Raw genomic sequence first — 23436 nt, forward strand, 5'->3', positions numbered from 1 at the left:
AATACCGCCCGTACAGATACAAAGATTTTGAGCCTCTCCGCTAAAAAGGTGATCTGAATCAGTGTTTGTTAACCATAGGGCCACCAGCACCCCTGCTGTGGGCCGTATGGGTCGCAGCGGTGCTCAGTTGTAATACATGTTTCCACCACTCGGGGCAGTAAAAACAATATCCAACCAACAGAAGAAGTCAGGAGCTAAAGTCAGAGAGGTTCCTTAAGCACAGAAGTAATGATTAAAGTAGGATAAATGTATTTTCATTTGCACTTAATTATATTGACAGCTATTTAGGAAACATATAGACATATATATTTATTTCTTATTAATTTATCTGTATATATATATGAAGTGGCGACTTGTCCCGAGTGCAGCTGCAAAATATGTGTGTGTGTATATATATGTATATATACTGTATACATATATATATATATATATATACACACACACACACACACACACACACACACACACACACACACACACACACACACACACACACACACACACACACACACACACACACACACACACACGCGTATATATAAATATATATATCATATGTATATGTATACACATACATACATACATGTATATACATACATGTATATATATAGATACATATGTATATGTACACACACACATACATACATACATGTATACATGCATATATGTATGTATACATGTATATACATACATGTATACATACATGTATGTATGTATACATACATACATACATACATGTATGTATACATGTATGTATATACATGTATACATACATACATACATGTATACATGCATGTATGTATGTATACATGTATATACATACATGTATACATACATGTATGTATGTATGTATACATACATACATGTATGTATGTATGTATGTATAATAGTATACATGTAAATATATATATATATATACATGTATATATGTATGTATACATGTATATACATACATGTATACATACATACATGTATGTATGTATGTATATATATATATATATATATATATACTTTAAAAAAAATTGTTTTTTTTTTTGTGCATCAGTGCGTTGGTGTTTTTACAGATTTTGGATACCTGCTTTAGGGGCACTTGCATACAGAAGAGAGGAGCTACACTTCCATGTTTAGATAGCAGTTTCATGCATTAATAAGACAAAATGTGGATTGTTAAGATCATGCTTTGATTGCCAAAGATGTTGGGTGATATTTCTTCTACTTAAATATATGTTTCTGATGTGAACTATATTTATATAGCGCTTTTTCTCTAATGACTCAAAGCGCTTTACATAGTGAAACCCAATATCTAAGTTACATTTTAAACCAGTGTGGGTGGCACTGGGAGCAGGTGGGTAAAGTGTCTTGCCCAAGGACACAACGGCAGTGACTAGGATGGCGGAAGCGGGGATCGAACCTGCAACCCTCAAGTTGCAGACACGGCCGCTCTACCAACCGAGCTATACCACCATGATATTCTGTACTTTGCATGTTGTACAAGTTAATGGCATCCATATCTTTGCATGACAATGTTTTAACTTTATACTTACTAGTAAAATATAATATTCAGCCTGTTAAATGTTCTGTAAGTGCAGACTATCAATCAGAACAAGTTCATCCATCCATCCATTATCTACCGCTTGTCCCTTTGGGGTCAGTGGAGCCTATCTGGGCTGAATTCGGGCGGAAGGCAGTGTACACCCTGGACAAGTTATCAAATAATACACCATAGCGATGGTTATATTGTGTATTGAACTGTAATTGCCTGATTTGGACTGCAAATTTGGCGAAAATTATGCAGGGTTTATTGCTTATGCGTAAATTAAGTATCATTAAGACTGTGCTGGTGTACCATACTTTGCGGCAGAGGTGAGAAAAACCAGGTGAGTGTGCACCGTGCATGTGTGCACTGGTGTGTGTTTACTCAGCCCCTGCTTCCATATAACTTGAGGAGTGGAATGTAGGGCTGACCTTGGGCTGGAAGGCTCCTTGCAGTGAGCTGAAGGGTCCTGAGTGTGGGAGCAGTGGGGGCATGCCTGGCATGGTAGGGGGGTAGGAGGGGAAGAACTGGGGAGAAAGAGGAGGGAGAAAACCTCGATAAAACCAGATGTGCCGAGCATATGTACACACATAGCCAGATGCTGTGGAGACAACATTAATGTACAAACCCCGTTTCCATATGAGTTGGGAAATTGTGTTAGATGTAAATATAAACAGAATACAATGATTTGCAAATCCTTTTCAAGCCATATTCAGTTGAATATGCTACAAAGACAACATATTTGATGTTCAAACTCATAAACTTAATTTTCTTTTGCAAATAATAATTAACTTAGAATTTCATGGCTGCAACACGTGCCAAAGTAGTTGGGAAAGGGCATGTTCACCACTGTGTTACATCACCTGTTCTTTTAACAACACTCAATAAACGTTTGGGAACTGAGGAAACTAATTGTTGAAGCTTTGAAAGTGGAATTATTTCCCATTCTTGTTTTATGTAGAGCTTCAGTCCTTCAACAGTCCGGGGTCTCCGCTGTCGTATTTTACGCTTCATAATGCGCCACACATTTTCCATGGGAGACAGGTCTGGACTGCAGGCGGGCTAGAAAAGTACGCGCAGTCTTTTTTTACGAAGCCACGCTGTTGTAACACGTCCTGAATGTGGCTTGGTATTGTCTTGTGGAAATAAGCAGGGGTGTCCATGAAAAAGACGGCGCTTAGATGGCAGCATATGTTGTTCCAAAAGCTGTATGTACCTTTCAGCATTAATGGTGCCTTCACAGATGTGTAAGTTACCCTTTGCGTTGATAACAGTCTGGATGGTTCGCTTCCCCTTTGGTCCGGATGACACAATGTAAAATATTTCCAAAAACTATTTGAAATGTGGACTCATCAGACCACAGAACACTTTTCCACTTTGCATCAGTCCATCTTAGATGATCTTGGGCCCAGAGAAGCCGGCAGCGTTTCTGGATGTTGTTGATAAAAGGCCTTTTCTTTGCATAGTAGAGCTTTAACTTGCATTTACAGATGTAGCGACAAACTTTTTTTAGTGACAGTGGTTTTCTGAAGTGTTCCTGAGCTCATGTGGTGATATCCTTTAGAGATTGATGTTGGTTTTTGATACAGTTTGGTTTTTGATACAGTGCTGTCTGTTGGTTTCCGGCCATGCCGCTTACGTGGAGTGATTTCTCCAGATTCTCTGAACCTTTTGATGATATTATGGAGCGTAGATGTTGAAATCCCTAAATTTCTTGCAATTGCACTTTGAGAAAGGTTGTTCTTAAACTGTTTGACTATTTGCTCACGCAGTTGTGGACAAAGGGGTGTACCTCGCCCCATCCTTTCTTGTGAAAGACTGAGGATTTTTTGGGAAGCTGTTTTTATACCCAATCATGGCACCCACCTGTTCCCAATTAGCCTGCACACCTGTGGGATGTTCCAAATAAGTGTTTGATGAGCATTCCTCAACTTTATTAGTATTTATTGCCACCTTTTCCAACTTTTTTGTCACGTTTTGCTGGCATCAAATTCTAAAGTTAATGATTATTTGCAAAAAACAAGTAAATTTATGAGTTTGAACATGAAATATGTTGTCTTTGTAGCATATTCAACTGAATATGGGTTGAAAAGGATTTGCAAATCATTGTATTCTGTTTATATTTACATCGAACACAATTTCCCAACTCGTATGGAAACGGGGTTTGCAGGTCAAACAAGGATCAAACATTAAAACGGGCCGGAAAAAAACTTACATTTGAATGATGTCTGATGAAGGGATTGTCGAGTTTGGGAGTGTATTTGTCGAACTGGAAGAGATGAAACAGAAAACATACATTTCAATTAGAAGTGATCACAACTCCGTTGAACTTCTTCAACTCTTACATCTTCTTATCATAAGGGAAAGAAAACAAGACATGATCAACATCTGCATAACAGTAATAAAGCAGGATTAATAAGCCCGGGGGTGAAGCAGCTGGCTTTCATCAGTCATAGATTTATTTAGCAGTCAAATTACCAAAGTGACTGCCAAGAAGAGCGCAGATTTTTCCGAGCAAGCGTACAAGACCCGGTTGGGCATGTGAGCCCCCGACTTGGAACCTCTATCAGCGTAAAACCAGCCCTGTTGCTTCTATTCATTGGACATTTTATCGAAATGTGAAACTAATAGTTTTTGACTATGGCTTTTTTAAAACAGGCCTCCGTAGCTGCATTGAGATACTCCGTTTGTTTTGGATGGCAGGAACCTACACTTTGGAAGGCCATTCAAGCAAGAGACAAGTCCACTGTTTGCGTATCAACGTATTGGAGGCTTTTAGGGATTTATTGTGAGTGGAACAGACGATATTAGTAATGGTTAGGACGGGGGTGCCCACACTTTTTCTGCAGGCGAGCTACTTTTCAATTGACCAACTCGAGGGGATCTACCTCATTTACATATATCATTTATATTTATTTATTTATGAAAGAGCCATTTTTGTAAACAAGTTAAATGTGTTTAATGATAATACAAGCATGTTTAACACATATAGATGTCTTTCTTTCACGAAGACAAGAATATAAGTTGGCGTATTACCTGATTCTGATGACTCGCATTGATTGGAATCAGACAGTAATGATGATAACGCCCACATTTTCAAATGGAGGAGAAAAAAAAGTGGTCCTTTCTGTACAATACCACATGAAAGTGGTTGGTTTTTGGCATCTAATTCATCCAGCTTCCATACACTTTACAAGAAAAACATTGGCGGCAAATTCCGTAGCTTGCTTGATTGACATTCACGGCACCCGAGGGTCTTGTGAGATGACGCTGGCTGCTGCCAGTTCATTATTATGAAAAAATGACAGAGAGGAAGGCGAGAAACACTTTTTTATTTCAACAGACTTTGGCGCCGTCCCTTCCGTCAAAACTCTAAAGGCCGACTGCACATTTCCTATCTTCACAATAAAAGCCCTGCTTCATGCTGCCTGCGCTAACAAAATAAGAGTCTCTGAGGGATCGCTTGTGCACGCCAGTTTTCCGAGACTCTGTATTTAGTTAGCGCAGGCAGCATGAAGCAGGGCTTTTATTGTGAAGATAGGAAATGTGCAGTCGGCCTTTAGAGTTTTGACGGAAGGTACGGCGCGAGAGTCTGTTGAAATAAAAAGTGTTTCTCGCCTTCCTCTCGGTCATATTTTCATAATAACGATCTTGCAGCAGCCAGCGTCATCTCACAAGACCCTCCGGTACCGTGAATGTCATTTAAGTGACGTCTTGGTGAAGATTGATGATCACTCATTTTTAGGTCTATTTTTTTGAAAAGCCTGGCTGGAGATGGACTGACACACCCCCCGCGGTCGACTGGTGGCTCGCGATCGACGTAATGGGCACCCCGGGGTTAGGAGCTCTTTCAAGACGGCTCGGCGTGTAATTGATACTTTGGAAACACAGCCTCAAGAAATGCTAAATTGACGTGGCGAAAATCTTTTTAGTGGGAGAGCCGGAGTCTGGCAGAATAACCACATCGATAATTTGCCGTTTAACAACTGCATCCCTCAAACGAAAATGTTTTGATCATGCCCAGAACACATGAGGATCTCATCAGGAAGACAGGGATGACTTTGTCCCGCACATGAATGGCCCGCATTGTAAATCTGCTCCCCAGCTCTCCATTTGGAAACTAATTACAAGTGACAGTAACCAATTCCCTTACACAAATACACAAACCATTTGCAGGTACTTTTTGCGAGTGTTTTTATAAACTGGCTCGGACATATTTGAGTTGACATAAAGCAGAGTGTGTATGAGCGTGTGCTGACTGTCACGCGGGGTGGTTTTGCACTGAGGGGGTTTAAGGTTGGCTAAGAGCCTGGCGCGGACCGAGTTTGGACTCGTGGGCCCTCTGGCGTAACAGGGACTTTCACAACTGCACGGTGAACGCCAACCCGGTCTTAAAGGGCTTAAAGGCCTACTGAAAGCCACTACTAGCGACCACGCAGTCTGATAGTTTATATATCAATGATGAAATATTAACATTGCAACACATTAGTTTACTACATTTGTATTTTAAATTTTGCGCCAAAAAATCCTGCTGAAAGGTCTCGGTATGATGACGCATGCAAGTGACGTAAGGCATTGTAGAGGACATTTCCATCGCATAATTCCACAGTATTCTGGACACCTGTGTTGATAAATCTTTTGCAATTTGTTCAATGAATAATGGAGACGTCAAAGAAGAAAGCTGTAGGTGGGAAGCGGTGTATTGCGGTCGCCTTTAGCGACGCAAACACGGCCGGTGTTACATTGTTTACATTCCCGAAGGTGAAGCTTTACTATGGAACAGAGCGGTCAAGCGAACACGGTTGGATTGGACCACACACACACAAAGTACAGTGTATTATGCAGCGGTCGTTTCGAAAGATCGTGTTTCGGAGAGGGTCCCTTGCGAAGGGCAGAGACGGGCATCGCCACCACCCGTCGACTGGTGCTGAAGAAAGGTGCGGGGCCGACCTTCAGGTTGTACAGGTACGACCATATAATCTCACTAAAACACTAGTAACACAATAAGCAGATAAGGGATATTCCAGAATTATCCTAGTAGATTTGTCTAATAACATCTGTATAGTCTTTTTTTTTCTTTCTAGTCTTCACTCTCACTTTCCTCATCCACGAATCTTTCATCCTCGCTCAAATTAATGGGGAAATCGTGGCTTTCTCGGTCTGAATCGCTCTCGCTGCTGGTGGCCATGATTGTAAACAATGTTCAGATGTGAGGAGCTCCACAACCCGTGACGTCACGCGCACATCGTCTGCTACTTCCGGTACAGGCAAGGCTTTTTTTATTAGCGACCAAAAGTTGCGAACTTTATCGTTGATGTTCTCTACTATATCCTTTCAGCAAAAATATGGCGAAATGATCAAGTATGAAACATAGAATGGACCTGCTATCCCCGTTTAAATAAAAAAAAAATCTAATTTCAGTAGGCCTTTAAATGAAAGACAGACGCCCTACTGAAAGGAGCCAACTTCTGCGTTGAGGAAGGACCAGCCTGTTTCATTTTCTGACACGGGGAAAGGGAAGTGTTGTCGTTTTATGGCAGGGGTGTCCAAAGTGTGGCCCGGGGGCCATTTGCAGCCTGCAGCTAATGTTTTACCGGCCCGCAACACATCATTCTAAAAATACTAAAATATATATCATTTAAAAGTGGAATAAAAGAGCAAATTGGTGAAATGCAACGAGAAAAAGTTGCATTGTGGACTCTTAAGTTTTCATAACATGGTCACTACTGCCGACTTTGTCTTGTTATATTCTTATTTTACTGTTATATTGTTATTCCCATTGTTGCTTTTTAGTTTTTATTTTTATTGTAATATTTCTCTATTTTGTTTCCATTCAAACCCCCATTATTTACTTTTTACTTTTATTTAAATTGATATCAACTTTGTACACTGCTGCTGGAATTGTAATTTTCCTGAAGGAATCAATAAAGTACTATCTATCTATCTATCTATCTATCTATCTATCTATCTATCTATCTATCTATCTATCATCTATCTATCTATCTATCTATCTATCTATCTATCTATCTATCTATCTATCTATCTATCTATCTATCTATCTATCTATCTATCTATCTATCTAATAACAGCATTTTTTACATAAACTCTCAAAAAACAATAATGAATAAAAATCAATGTTGCTATAAATTATTGATTGATTTAAGGACCAAAAGGACATAAATACAACAAACATAAAAACATGAAAAATATGAAAATTAGAAGAAAAAAAAAGCCATACTAATTATGTACTAATACTAATTATACTAATTATCCTATTGATTGTTATTATAAATATATTAAACGAATTACAATATATTATCTGAAGCTGATATAGAGATTTAAGTGTTGAATGAAAAAAATAAAAATAAAAAAGCATGATCTATTTATGAGTGAGCATTTTTGGATCCCTAAGAAGTTTAGTGGAATTTAATAACTGTCTTTGCTTAATTTTTTGTAATAAATTCAAATAAATTTTGCTATGAATTATTTACCTACTTATGGATCCAATTACTTCACATTAAAAATTTCACTTTGAAAATCTTTTTTCGGGGAAAAATATTGTGTATTTTGCCTTAAAAAAATAGGCTTTCGACATAAAGCTCGTAAAAAGTAAAACAAATAATGAAGTAGAATTAGCGATTCAAGGGTTTTATGCAAAAAATAATATATGACTTATTTTGATCCTTGTTTTATACTGAAACCCTTCTGGGTCCTAAAGACCTAACTTGAGGGAGCCCCAACACTTAAAAAAAAAAGCATATATTGTATTGGTTTTGAAAATCTTTTTTTGGGAAAAATATTGTGTATTTTGCCTAAAAAAAAATAGGGTTTCGACATAAAGTTCGTAAAAAGTAAAACAAATAATGAAGTAGAATTAGCGATTCAAGGGTTTTATGCAAAAAATAATACATGACTATTTTGAACCTTGTTTTATACTGAAACCCTTCTGGGTCCTTAAGACCTAACTTGAGGGAGCCCCAACACTTAAAAAAAAGCATATATTGTATTGGTTTTGAAAATCTTTTTTGGGGAAAAATATTGTGTATTTTGCCTAAAAAAAATAGGGTTTCGACATAAAGGTCGTAAAAAGTAAAACAAATAATGAACTAGAATTAGCAATTCAAGGGTTTTACGAAAAAAATAATATATGACTTATTTTGAACCTTGTTTAAGACTGAAACCCTTCTGGGTCCTTAAGACCTAACTTGAGGGAGCCCCAACACTTAAAAAAAAAGCATATATTGTATTGGTTTTGAAAATAATTTTTTGGGAAAAATATTGTGTATTTTGCCTAAAAAAAATAGGGTTTCGACATAAAGCTTGTAAAAAGTAAAACAAATAATGAAGTAGAATTAGCGATTCAAGGGTTTTATGCAAAAAATAATATATGACTTATTTTGAACCTTGTTTTTTACTGAAAAAAATAGGGTTTCGACAAAAAGCTCCTAAAAAGTAAAACAAACAATGAAGTAGAATTAGCGATTCAAGGGTTTTATGAAAAAAATTATATATGACTTATTTTGAACCTTGTTTAAGACTGAAACCCTTCTGGGTCCTTAAGACCTAACTTGAGGGAGCCCCAACACTAAAAAAAAAGCATATATTGTATTGGTTTTGAAAATCTTTTTTGGGGAAAAAATATTGTGTATTTTGCCTAAAAAAAATAGGGTTTCGACATAAACCTTGTAAAAAGTAAAACAAACAATGAAGTAGAATTAGCAATTCAAGGGTTTTATGCAAAAAATAATACATGACTATTTTGATCCTTGTTTTATACTGAAACCCTTCTGGGTCCTTAAGACCTAACTTGAGGGAGCCCCGACACTTAAAAAAAAAAAAAAAAAAAAAAGCATATATTGTATTGGTTTTGAAAATCTTTTTTGGGGGAAAAATATTGTGTATTTTGCCTAAAAAAAAATAGGGTTTCGACATAAAGCTCATGAAAAGTAAATCAAATAATGAACTAGAATGAGCAATTCAAGGGTTTTATGAAAAAAATAATATATGACTTATTTTGAACCTTGTTTAAGACTGAAACCCTTCTGGGTCCTTAAGACCTAACTTGAGGGAGCCCCAACACTTAAAAAAAAAAAAAAAAAAAAAAAGCATATATTGTATTGGTTTTGAAAATCTTTTTCGGGGAAAAATATTGTGTATTTTGCCTAAAAAAAATAGGACATAAAGCTCGTAAAAAGTAAAACAAATAATGAACTAAAATTAGCAATTCAAGGGTTTTATGCAAAAAATAATATATGACTTATTTTGAACCTTGTTTTATACTGAAACCCTTCTGGGTCCTTAAGACCTAACTTGAGGGAGCCCCAACACTTAAAAAAAAGCATATATTGTATTGGTTTTGAAAATATTTTTGGGGGGAAAAATATTGTGTATTTTGCCTAAAAAAAATAGGGTTTCGACATAAAGCTTGTAAAAAGTAAAACAAATAATGAACTAGAATTAGCAATTCAAGGGTTTTATGCAAAAAATAATATATGACTTATTTTGAACCTTGTTTAATACTGAAACCCTTCTGGGTCCTTAAGACCTAACTTGAGGGAGCCCCAACACTTGAAAAAAAAGCATATATTGTATTGGTTTTGAAAATCTTTTTTGGGGAAAAATATTGTGTATTTTCCCTCAAAAAATAGGGTTTCGACAAAAAGCTCCTAAAAAGTAAAACAAATAATGAAGTAGAATTAGCGATTCAAGGGTTTTATGAAAAAATAATATATGACTTATTTTGAACCTTGTTTTATACTGAAACCCTTCTGGGTCCTTAAGACCTAACTTGAGGGAGCCACAACACTTAAAAAAAAGCATATTTTGTATTGGTTTTGAAAATCTTTTTTGGGGAAAAATATTGTGTATTTTGCCTAAAAAAAATTGGGTTTCTACAAAAATCTCGTAAAAAGTAAAACAAATAATGAAGTAGAATTAGCGATTCAAGGGTTTTACAAAAAAAATAATATATGACTTATTTTGAACCTTGTTTTATACTGAAACCCTTTGGGGTTCTTAAGACCTAACTTGAGGGAGCCCCAACACTTAAAAAAAAAGCATATATTGTATTGGTTTTGAAAATCTTTTTTTGTGCAAAAATATTGTGTATTTTGCCTAAAAAAATAGGGTTTCGACATAAAGCTTGTAAAAAGTAAAACAAATAATGAAGTAGAATTAGCAATTCAAGGGTTTTATGCAAAAAATAATATATGACTTATTTTGAACCTTGTTTAAGACTGAAACCCTTCTGGGTCCTTAAGACCTAACTTGAGGGAGCCCCAACACTTAAAAAAAAAAGCATATATTGTACTGGTTTCGAAAATCTTTTTGGGGGAAAAATATTGTGTATTTTGCCTAAAAAAAATAGGGTTTCGACATAAAGCTCGTAAAAAGTAAAACAAATAATGAAGTAGAATTAGCGATTCAAGGGTTTTATGAAAAAAATAATATATGACTTATTTTGATCCTTGTTTTATACTGAAACCCTTCTGGGTCCTTAAGACCTAACTTGAGGGAGCCCCAACACTTAAAAAAAAGCATATATTGTATTGGTTTTGAAAATCTTTTTTGGGGAAAATTATTGTGTATTTTGCCTAAAAAAAATAGGACATAAAGCTCCTAAAAAGTAAAACAAATAATGAAGTAGAATTAGCGATTCAGGGGTTTTATGCAAAAAATAATATATGACTTATTTTGAACCTTGTTTAAGACTGAAACCCTTCTGGGTCCTTAAGACCTAACTTGAAGGAGCCCCAACACTTAAAAAAAAAAAAAAAAAAAAGAAGCATATATTGTATTGGTTTTGAAAATCTTTTTTGGGGAAAAATATTGTGTATTTTGCCTAAAAAAAATAGGGTTTCGACATAAAGCTCGTAAAAAGTAAAACAAATAATGAACTAGAATTAGCAATTCAAGGGTTTTATGCAAAAAATAATATATGACTTATTTTGAACCTTGTTTAAGACTGAAACCCTTCTGGGTCCTTAAGACCTAACTTGAGGGAGCCCCAACACTTAAAAAAAAAAAAAAAAAAAAAAGCATGTATTGTATTGGTTTTGAAAATCTTTTTTGGGGGAAAAATATTGTGTATTTTGCCTAAAAAAAATTGGGTTTCTACAAAAATCTCGTAAAAAGTAAAACAAATAATGAAGTAGAATTAGCGATTCAAGGGTTTTACGAAAAAAATAATATATGACTTATTTTGAACCTTGTTTAATACTGAAACCCTTTGGGGTTCTTAAGACCTAACTTGAGGGAGCCCCAACACTTAAAAAAAAGCATATATTGTATTGGTTTTGAAAATCTTTTTTGGGGAAAAATATTGTGTATTTTGCCTAAAAAAAATAGGACATAAAGCTCCTAAAAAGTAAAACAAATAATGAAGTAGAATTAGCGATTCAAAGGTTTTATGAAAAAAATAATATATGACTTATTTTGAACCTTGTTTAATACTGAAACCCTTCTGGGTCCTTAAGACCTAACTTGAGGGAGCCCCGACACTTAAAAAAAAAAAAAAAAAAAAGCATATATTGTATTGGTTTTGAAAATCTTGTTTGGGGAAAAATATTGTGTATTTTGCCTAAAAAAAATAGGGTTTCGACATAAAGCTTGTAAAAAGTAAAACAAATAATGAACTAGAATTAGCAATTCAAGGGTTTTACGAAAAAAATAATATATGACTTATTTTGAACCTTGTTTAAGACTGAAACCCTTCTGGGTCCTTAAGACCTAACTTGAGGGAGCCCCAACACTTAAAAAAAAAGCATATATTGTCGTGGTTTTGAAAAGAATTTTTTGGGAAAAATATTGTGTATTTTGCCTAAAAAAAATAGGGTTTCGACATAAAGCTTGTAAAAAGTAAAACAAATAATGAAGTAGAATTAGCGATTCAAGGGTTTTAAGAAAAAAATAATATATGACTTATTTTGAACCTTGTTTTTTACTGAAAAAAATAGGGTTTCGACAAAAAGCTTGTAAAAAGTAAAACAAACAATGAACTAGAATTAGCGATTCAAGGGTTTTAAGGAAAAAATAATATATGACTTATTTTGAACCTTGTTTTATACTGAAACCCTTCTGGGTCCTTAAGACTTAACTTGAGGGAGCCCCAACACTTAAAAAAAAGCATATATTGTATTGGTTTTGAACATCTTTTTTTGTGGAAAAATATTGTGTATTTTGCTTAAAAAAATAGGGTTTCGACATAAAGCTCGTAAAAAGTAAAACAAATAATGAAGTAGAATTAGCAATTCAAGGGTTTTAAGGAAAAAATAATATATGACTTATTTTGAACCTTGTTTAAGACTGAAACCCTTCTGGGTCCTTAAGACCTAACTTGAGGGAGCCCCAACACTTAAAAAAAAAGCATATATTGTATTGGTTTCGAAAATCTTTTTTTGTGGAAAAATATTGTGTATTTTGCCCAAAAAAAATAGGGTTTCGACATAAAGCTTGTAAAAAGTAAAACAAATAATGAACTAGAATTAGCGATTCAAGGGTTTTAAGGAAAAAATAATATATGACTATTTTGAACCTTGTTTAAGACTGAAACCCTTCTGGGTCCTTAAGACCTAACTTGAGGGAGCCCCAACACTTAAAAAAAAGCATATATTGTATTGGTTTTGAAAAATTTTTTTGTGGAAAAATATTGTGTATTTTGCCTAAAAAAAATAGGGTTTCGACAAAAAGCTCTTAAAAAGTAAAACAAATCATGAAGTAGAATTAGCGATTCAGGGGTTTTATGCAAAAAACAATATATGACTTATTTTGAACCTTGTTTTATACTGAAACCCTTCTGGGTCCTTAAGACCTAACTTGAGGGAGCCCCAACACTTAAAAAAAAAGCATATATTGTATTGGTTTTGAAAATCTTTTTTGGGGAAAAATATTGTGTATTTTGCCTAAAAAAAAATAGGGTTTCGACATAAAGCTTGTAAAAAGTAAAACAAATAATGAAGTAGAATTAGCGATTCAAGGGTTTTAAGGAAAAAATAATATATGACTATTTTGAACCTTGTTTTATACTGAAACCCTTCTGGGTCCTTAAGACCTAACTTGAGGGAGCCCCAACACTTAAAAAAAAAGCATATATTGTATTGGTTTTGAAAATCTTTTTTTGGGGAAAAATATTGTGTATTTTGCCTAAAAAAATAGGACATAAAGCTCCTAAAAAGTAAAACAAATAATGAAGTAGAATTAGCGATTCAAGGGTTTTATGCAAAAAATAATATATGACTTATTTTGAACCTTGTTTAAGACTGAAACCCTTCTGGGTCCTTAAGACCTAACTTGAGGGAGCCCCAACACTTAAAAAAAAAAAAGAGGAAAAAAAGCATATATTGTATTGGTTTTGAAAATCTTTTTTTGTGGAAAAATATTGTGTATTTTGCCTAAAAAAAATAGGGTTTCGACATAAAGCTTGTAAAAAGTAAAACAAATAATGAAGTAGAATTAGTGATTCAAGGGTTTTATGCAAAAAATAATATATGACTTATTTTGAACCTTGTTTAAGACTGAAACCCTTCTGGGTCCTTAAGACCTAACTTGAGGGAGCCCCAACACTTAAAAAAAAAAAAGAGGAAAAAAAGCATATATTGTATTGGTTTTGAAAATCTTTTTTTGTGGAAAAATATTGTGTATTTTGCCTAAAAAAAATAGGGTTTCGACATAAAGCTTGTAAAAAGTAAAACAAATAATGAAGTAGAATTAGTGATTCAAGGGTTTTATGCAAAAAATAATATATGACTTATTTTGAACCTTGTTTAAGACTGAAACCCTTCTGGGTCCTTAAGACCTAACTTGAGGGAGCCCCAACACTTAAAAAAAAAGCATATATTGTCGTGGTTTTGAAAATCATTTTTTGGGAAAAAATATTGTGTATTTTGCCTAAAAAAATAGGGTTTCGACATAAAGCTTGTAAAAAGTAAAACAAATAATGAACTAGAATTAGCGATTCAAGGGTTTTACGAAAAAAATAATATATGACTTATTTTGAACCTTGTTTAAGACTGAAACCCTTCTGGGTCCTTAAGACCTAACTTGAGGGAGCCCCGACACTTTAAAAAAAAAAAAAAAAAAAAAGCATATATTGTATTGGTTTTGAAAATCTTTTTTTGGGAAAAATATTGTGTATTTTGCCTAAAAAAAATAGGGTTTCGACATAAAGCTCCTAAAAAGTAAAACAAATAATGAACTAGAATTAGCAATTCAAGGGTTCATCCATCCATCCATTTCCTACTGCTTATTCCCTTTTGGGGTCGCAGGGGGCGCTGACGCCTATCTCAGCTACAATCGGGCGGAAGGCGGGGTACACCCTGGACAAGTCGCCACCTCATCGCAGGGCCAACACAGATAGACAGACAACATTCACACTCACATTCACACACTAGGGCCAAATTTAGTATTGCCAATCAACCTATCCCCAGGTGCATGTCTTTATGCAAAAAATTATATATGACTTATTTTGAACCTTGTTTAAGACTGAAACCCTTCTGGGTCCTTAAGACCTAACTTGAGGGAGCCCCAACACTTAAAAAAAAGCATATATTGTATTGGTTTTGAAAATATTTTTTTGTGGAAAAATATTGTGTATTTTGTCTAAAAAAATAGGGTTTCGACATAAAGCTCGTAAAAAGTAAAACAAATAATGAAGTAGAATTAGCGATTCAAGGGTTTTAAGGAAAAAATAATATATGACTTATTTTGAACCTTGTTTAAGACTGAAACCCTTCTGGGTCCTTAAGACCTAACTTGAGGGAGCCCCAACACTAAAAAAAAAAAAAAAAAAGCATATATTGTATTGGTTTTGAAAATCTTTTTTGGGGAAAAATATTGTGTATTTTGCCTAAAAAAAATAGGGTTTCGACATAAAGCTCGTAAAAAGTAAAACAAATAATGAACTAGAATGTGCAATTCAAGGGTTTTATGAAAAAAATAATATATGACTTATTTTGAACCTTGTTTAAGACTGAAACCCTTCTGGGTCCTTAAGACCTAACTTGAGGGAGCCCCAACACTTAAAAAAAAGCATATATTGTATTGGTTTTGAAAATCTTTTTTTGTGGAAAAATATTGTGTATTTTGCCTAAAAAAAATAGGGTTTCGACATAAAGCTCGTAAAAAGTAAAACAAATAATGAAGTAGAATTAGCGATTCAGGGGTTTTACGAAAAAAATAATATTTGACTTATTTTGAACCTTGTTTTATACTGAAACCCTTCTGGGTCCTTAAGACCTAACTTGAGGGAGCCCCAACACTTAAAAAAAAAAAAAAAAAAAAAAAAAAAAAAAGCATATATTGTATTGGTTTTGAAAATCTTTTTTTGTGGAAAAATATTGTGTATTTTGTCTAGAAAAATAGGGTTTCGACATAAAGCTCGTAAAAAGTAAAACAAATAATGAAGTAGAATTAGCAATTCAAGGGTTTTATGAAAAAAATAATATATGACTTATTTTGAACCTTGTTTTTTACTGAAAAAAATAGGGTTTCGACAAAAAGCTCCTAAAAAGTAAAACAAACAATGAAGTAGAATTAGCGATTCAAGGGTTTTATGAAAAAAATTATATATGACTTATTTTGAACCTTGTTTTATACTGAAACCCTTCTGGGTCCTTAAGACCTAACTTGAGGGAGCCCCAACACTTAAAAAAAAAGCAAAAAAAAAAAAGCATATATTGTATTGGTTTTGAAAATCTTTTTTGGGGGAAAATATTGTGTATTTTGCCTAAAAAAAAAAAAGAATTAGCAATTCAAGGGTTTTAAGGAAAAAATAATATATGACTTATTTTGAACCTTGTTTAAGACTGAAACCCTTCTGGGTCCTTAAGACCTAACTTGAGGGAGCCCCGACACTTAAAAAAAAAAAAAAAAAAAAAAAAAAAAGCATATATTGTATTGGTTTTGAAAATCTTTTTGGGGAAAAATATTGTGTATTTTGCCTAAAAAAATAGGACATAAAGCTCCTAAAAAGTAAAACAAATAATGAAGTAGAATTAGCGATTCAAGGGTTTTATGCAAAAAATAATATATGACTTATTTTGAACCTTGTTTAAGACTGAAACCCTTCTGGGTCCTAAAGACCTAACTTGAGGGAGCCCCAACACTTAAAAAAAAAAAAAAAAAAAAAAAAGCATATATTGTATTGGTTTTGAAAATCTTTTTTTGGGAAAAATATTGTGTATTTTGCCTAAAAAAAAAGGGTTTCGACATAAAGCTCGTAAAAAGTAAAACAAATAATGAAGTAGAATTAGCGATTCAAGGGTTTTACGAAAAAAATAATATATGACTTATTTTGAACCTTGTTTTATACTGAAACCCTTCTGGGTCCTTAAGACCTAACTTGAGGGAGCCCCGACACTTAAAAAAAAAGCATATATTGTCGTGGTTTTGAAAATCATTTTTTGGGAAAAATATTGTGTATTTTGCCTAAAAAAAATAGGATTTCGACATAAAGCTTGTAAAAAGTAAAACAAATAATGAAGTAGAATTAGCGATTCAAGGGTTTTACGAAAAAAATAATATATGACTTATTTTGAACCTTGTTTTTTACTGAAAAAAATAGGGTTTCGACAAAAAGCTCCTAAAAAGTAAAACAAACAATGAAGTAGAATTAGCGATTCAAGGGTTTTATGAAAAAAATTATATATGACTTATTTTGAACCTTGTTTAAGACTGAAACCCTTCTGGGTCCTTAAGACCTAACTTGAGGGAGCCCCGACACTTAAAAAAAAAGCATATATTGTATTGGTTTTGAAAATCTTTTTTGGGGAAAAAATATTGTGTATTTTGCCTAAAAAAAATAGGGTTTCGACATAAAGCTTGTAAAAAGTAAAACAAATAATGAACTAGAATTAGCAATTCAAGGGTTTTAAGGAAAAAATAATATATGACTTATTTTGAACCTTGTTTAAGACTGAAACCCTTCTGGGTCCTTAAGACCTAACTTGAGGGAGCCCCAACACTTAAAAAAAAAGCATATATTGTATTGGTTTTGAAAATCTTTTTTGGGGAAAAAATATTGTGTATTTTGCCTAAAAAAAATAGGGTTTCGACATAAAGCTTGTAAAAAGTAAAACAAATAATGAACTAGAATTAGCGATTCAAGGGTTTTAAGGAAAAAATAATATATGACTATTTTGAACCTTGTTTAAGACTGAAACCCTTCTGGGTCCTTAAGACCTAACTTGAGGGAGCCCCAACACTTAAAAAAAAGCATATATTGTATTGGTTTTGAAAAATTTTTTTGTGGAAAAATATTGTGTATTTTGCCTAAAAAAAATAGGGTTTCGACAAAAAGCTCTTAAAAAGTAAAACAAATCATGAAGTAGAATTAGCGATTCAGGGGTTTTATGCAAAAAACAATATATGACTTATTTTGAACCTTGTTTTATACTGAAACCCTTCTGGGTCCTTAAGACCTAACTTGAGGGAGCCCCAACACTTAAAAAAAAAGCATATATTGTATTGGTTTTGAAAATCTTTTTTGGGGAAAAATATTGTGTATTTTGCCTAAAAAAAAATAGGGTTTCGACATAAAGCTTGTAAAAAGTAAAACAAATAATGAAGTAGAATTAGCGATTCAAGGGTTTTAAGGAAAAAATAATATATGACTATTTTGAACCTTGTTTTATACTGAAACCCTTCTGGGTCCTTAAGACCTAACTTGAGGGAGCCCCAACACTTAAAAAAAAAGCATATATTGTATTGGTTTTGAAAATCTTTTTTTGGGGAAAAATATTGTGTATTTTGCCTAAAAAAATAGGACATAAAGCTCCTAAAAAGTAAAACAAATAATGAAGTAGAATTAGCGATTCAAGGGTTTTATGCAAAAAATAATATATGACTTATTTTGAACCTTGTTTAAGACTGAAACCCTTCTGGGTCCTTAAGACCTAACTTGAGGGAGCCCCAACACTTAAAAAAAAAAAAGAGGAAAAAAAGCATATATTGTATTGGTTTTGAAAATCTTTTTTTGTGGAAAAATATTGTGTATTTTGCCTAAAAAAAATAGGGTTTCGACATAAAGCTTGTAAAAAGTAAAACAAATAATGAAGTAGAATTAGTGATTCAAGGGTTTTATGCAAAAAATAATATATGACTTATTTTGAACCTTGTTTAAGACTGAAACCCTTCTGGGTCCTTAAGACCTAACTTGAGGGAGCCCCAACACTTAAAAAAAAAAAAGAGGAAAAAAAGCATATATTGTATTGGTTTTGAAAATCTTTTTTTGTGGAAAAATATTGTGTATTTTGCCTAAAAAAAATAGGGTTTCGACATAAAGCTTGTAAAAAGTAAAACAAATAATGAAGTAGAATTAGTGATTCAAGGGTTTTATGCAAAAAATAATATATGACTTATTTTGAACCTTGTTTAAGACTGAAACCCTTCTGGGTCCTTAAGACCTAACTTGAGGGAGCCCCAACACTTAAAAAAAAAGCATATATTGTCGTGGTTTTGAAAATCATTTTTTGGGAAAAAATATTGTGTATTTTGCCTAAAAAAATAGGGTTTCGACATAAAGCTTGTAAAAAGTAAAACAAATAATGAACTAGAATTAGCGATTCAAGGGTTTTACGAAAAAAATAATATATGACTTATTTTGAACCTTGTTTAAGACTGAAACCCTTCTGGGTCCTTAAGACCTAACTTGAGGGAGCCCCGACACTTTAAAAAAAAAAAAAAAAAAAAAGCATATATTGTATTGGTTTTGAAAATCTTTTTTTGGGAAAAATATTGTGTATTTTGCCTAAAAAAAATAGGGTTTCGACATAAAGCTCCTAAAAAGTAAAACAAATAATGAACTAGAATTAGCAATTCAAGGGTTCATCCATCCATCCATTTCCTACTGCTTATTCCCTTTTGGGGTCGCAGGGGGCGCTGACGCCTATCTCAGCTACAATCGGGCGGAAGGCGGGGTACACCCTGGACAAGTCGCCACCTCATCGCAGGGCCAACACAGATAGACAGACAACATTCACACTCACATTCACACACTAGGGCCAAATTTAGTATTGCCAATCAACCTATCCCCAGGTGCATGTCTTTATGCAAAAAATTATATATGACTTATTTTGAACCTTGTTTAAGACTGAAACCCTTCTGGGTCCTTAAGACCTAACTTGAGGGAGCCCCAACACTTAAAAAAAAGCATATATTGTATTGGTTTTGAAAATATTTTTTTGTGGAAAAATATTGTGTATTTTGTCTAAAAAAATAGGGTTTCGACATAAAGCTCGTAAAAAGTAAAACAAATAATGAAGTAGAATTAGCGATTCAAGGGTTTTAAGGAAAAAATAATATATGACTTATTTTGAACCTTGTTTAAGACTGAAACCCTTCTGGGTCCTTAAGACCTAACTTGAGGGAGCCCCAACACTAAAAAAAAAAAAAAAAAGCATATATTGTATTGGTTTTGAAAATCTTTTTTGGGGAAAAATATTGTGTATTTTGCCTAAAAAAAATAGGGTTTCGACATAAAGCTCGTAAAAAGTAAAACAAATAATGAACTAGAATGTGCAATTCAAGGGTTTTATGAAAAAAATAATATATGACTTATTTTGAACCTTGTTTAAGACTGAAACCCTTCTGGGTCCTTAAGACCTAACTTGAGGGAGCCCCAACACTTAAAAAAAAAGCATATATTGTATTGGTTTTGAAAATCTTTTTTGGGGAAAAAATATTGTGTATTTTGCCTAAAAAAAATAGGGTTTCGACATAAAGCTTGTAAAAAGTAAAACAAATAATGAACTAGAATTAGCGATTCAAGGGTTTTAAGGAAAAAATAATATATGACTATTTTGAACCTTGTTTAAGACTGAAACCCTTCTGGGTCCTTAAGACCTAACTTGAGGGAGCCACAACACTTAAAAAAAAGCATATATTGTATTGGTTTTGAAAAATTTTTTTGTGGAAAAATATTGTGTATTTTGCCTAAAAAAAATAGGGTTTCGACAAAAAGCTCTTAAAAAGTAAAACAAATAATGAACTAGAATGTGCAATTCAAGGGTTTTATGAAAAAAATAATATATGACTTATTTTGAACCTTGTTTAAGACTGAAACCCTTCTGGGTCCTTAAGACCTAACTTGAGGGAGCCCCAACACTTAAAAAAAAGCATATATTGTATTGGTTTTGAAAATCTTTTTTTGTGGAAAAATATTGTGTATTTTGCCTAAAAAAATAGGGTTTCGACATAAAGCTCGTAAAAAGTAAAACAAATAATGAAGTAGAATTAGCGATTCAGGGGTTTTACGAAAAAAATAATATTTGACTTATTTTGAACCTTGTTTTATACTGAAACCCTTCTGGGTCCTTAAGACCTAACTTGAGGGAGCCCCAACACTTAAAAAAAAAAAAAAAAAAAAAAAAAAAAAAAAGCATATATTGTATTGGTTTTGAAAATCTTTTTTTGTGGAAAAATATTGTGTATTTTGTCTAGAAAAATAGGGTTTCGACATAAAGCTCGTAAAAAGTAAAACAAATAATGAAGTAGAATTAGCAATTCAAGGGTTTTATGAAAAAAATAATATATGACTTATTTTGAACCTTGTTTTTTACTGAAAAAAATAGGGTTTCGACAAAAAGCTCCTAAAAAGTAAAACAAACAATGAAGTAGAATTAGCGATTCAAGGGTTTTATGAAAAAAATTATATATGACTTATTTTGAACCTTGTTTTATACTGAAACCCTTCTGGGTCCTTAAGACCTAACTTGAGGGAGCCCCAACACTTAAAAAAAAAGCAAAAAAAAAAAAGCATATATTGTATTGGTTTTGAAAATCTTTTTTGGGGGAAAATATTGTGTATTTTGCCTAAAAAAAAAAAAGAATTAGCAATTCAAGGGTTTTAAGGAAAAAATAATATATGACTTATTTTGAACCTTGTTTAAGACTGAAACCCTTCTGGGTCCTTAAGACCTAACTTGAGGGAGCCCCGACACTTAAAAAAAAAAAAAAAAAAAAAAAAAAGCATATATTGTATTGGTTTTGAAAATCTTTTTGGGGAAAAATATTGTGTATTTTGCCTAAAAAAATAGGACATAAAGCTCCTAAAAAGTAAAACAAATAATGAAGTAGAATTAGCGATTCAAGGGTTTTATGCAAAAAATAATATATGACTTATTTTGAACCTTGTTTAAGACTGAAACCCTTCTGGGTCCTAAAGACCTAACTTGAGGGAGCCCCAACACTTAAAAAAAAAAAAAAAAAAAAAAAAGCATATATTGTATTGGTTTTGAAAATCTTTTTTGGGGAAAAATATTGTGTATTTTGCCTAAAAAAAAAGGGTTTCGACATAAAGCTCGTAAAAAGTAAAACAAATAATGAAGTAGAATTAGCGATTCAAGGGTTTTAAGGAAAAAATAATATATGACTCATTTTGAACCTTGTTTAAGACAGAAACCCTTCTGGGTCCTTAAGACCTAACTTGAGGGAGCCCCAACACTTAAAAAAAAAGCATATATTGTATTGGTTTTGAAAATCTTTTTTTGGGGAAAAATATTGTGTATTTTGCCTAAAAAAATAGGACATAAAGCTCCTAAAAAGTAAAACAAATAATGAAGCAGAATTAGCAATTCAAGGGTTTTATGAAAAAAATAATATATGACTTATTTTGAACCTTGTTTAAGACTGAAACTTTTCTGGGTCCTTAAGACCTAACTTGAGGGAGCCCCAACACTTGAAAAAAAAGCATATATTGTATTGGTTTTGAAAATCTTTTTTTGTGGAAAAATATTGTGTATTTTGCCTAAAAAAATAGGGTTTCGACATAAAGCTTGTAAAAAGTAAAACAAATAATGAAGTAGAATTAGCGATTCAAGGGTTTTAAGGAAAAAATAATATATGACTTATTTTGAACCTTGTTTTTTACTGAAACCCTTCTGGGTCCTTAAGACCTAACTTGAGGGAGCCCCAACACTTAAAAAAAAATAAAAAAGTGTATATTGTATTGGTTTTGAAAATGAAAAAATATCAGTGTGCGGCCCTCAGTGGAAAAAGTTTGGACACCCCTGCTTTATGGCCTTGTAAAGGGCGAGAGAGGAACATTTGTGGTGCCTGACACGGTTTCATAGTAAACAGCTTTGTCTGATTAAAGCTTCATCTTTCATTCTTTAAAAAATATCCATAACCCCGCCCTTGTGGCAGAGGGAGTGGGTCAGTGGTGCCGTTTGGTAAGCCAGCTGCTTGACGAGGGCATTGAACAATCAACAAATACTCTTAAATTTCACGATTTACTCCCATTAGCCAAGGAGTGTTACATAGCTGAAATGACACAGAACTGGAGAAAGGGAAAGAAGGAGGGAGAGAGAAAGTGTGGTTATACATGTGGCTTTTCATGGCAGAACAGCAGAAACAACCAACAAACATCACTCATTCATTAATCCTGCTTCTCCAAGCATGCGTTTGAAGAACAGAACCAGACCGCCACTAACAGGATGGGGGTCAGGGAAAACCAAAGTCGTTGCAGCGGGATAAAAAGACACAAAGTCACAGCAGTAGATGACGATGGAAGGAGAAAGAAGTGAGGAGTGATCTCATGTTGCATGGTGGAAGTAAAGATTGTGTGCTGTCACAGTCCAACTGAGCCTGATCAAAGCATGTCTGTTGACTTTTATGCATTCTCAGGACTTATCGGAGCTTTGATTTCTAAGCTACAGGATGGGGGCGATTTAAAAGCGGGCCCTAATGGGACCGCCGGCTCTTAATCAGAGGTCAGGCGATGATGGATGACATCTATTAGACTCACGCCAACGGAGAAAAATTGTGATTCTCGCCTGACTTGCTGCACGTTGGAAATGATGAATGATTAGTCAGATACTTTTTTCCCCCCCCCCACCCCTCAGTACTAATCTGGGAAATGCAGATAATTGGCCCCACGCCCGCAAAGTGCTTTGAAAACCGGCTATTTT

At 33.6% G+C, this 23436-nt stretch overlaps 1 protein-coding gene across 9 annotated transcripts in view; it reads right to left on the reverse strand.

Annotated features, from left to right (window-relative positions):
• The window catches only part of fbrsl1 (fibrosin-like 1), an 886448-nt gene that overhangs the window by 25824 nt on the left and 837188 nt on the right, over window positions 1-23436 (reverse strand). For all 9 annotated transcript variants that reach the window (XM_061907119.1, XM_061907121.1, XM_061907120.1 and 6 more), the window contains exons 11-12: window positions 3750-3803; window positions 1966-2061 (exon numbers count right to left, since the gene is read on the reverse strand). In XM_061907119.1, the coding sequence (XP_061763103.1) occupies window positions 1966-2061; window positions 3750-3803 (150 nt within the window). The remainder of the gene's footprint in view (window positions 1-1965; window positions 2062-3749; window positions 3804-23436) is intronic.

Source organism: Nerophis ophidion, linkage group LG07 (assembly GCF_033978795.1).
Source record: "Nerophis ophidion isolate RoL-2023_Sa linkage group LG07, RoL_Noph_v1.0, whole genome shotgun sequence".
NCBI lineage: Eukaryota > Metazoa > Chordata > Actinopteri > Syngnathiformes > Syngnathidae > Nerophis > Nerophis ophidion.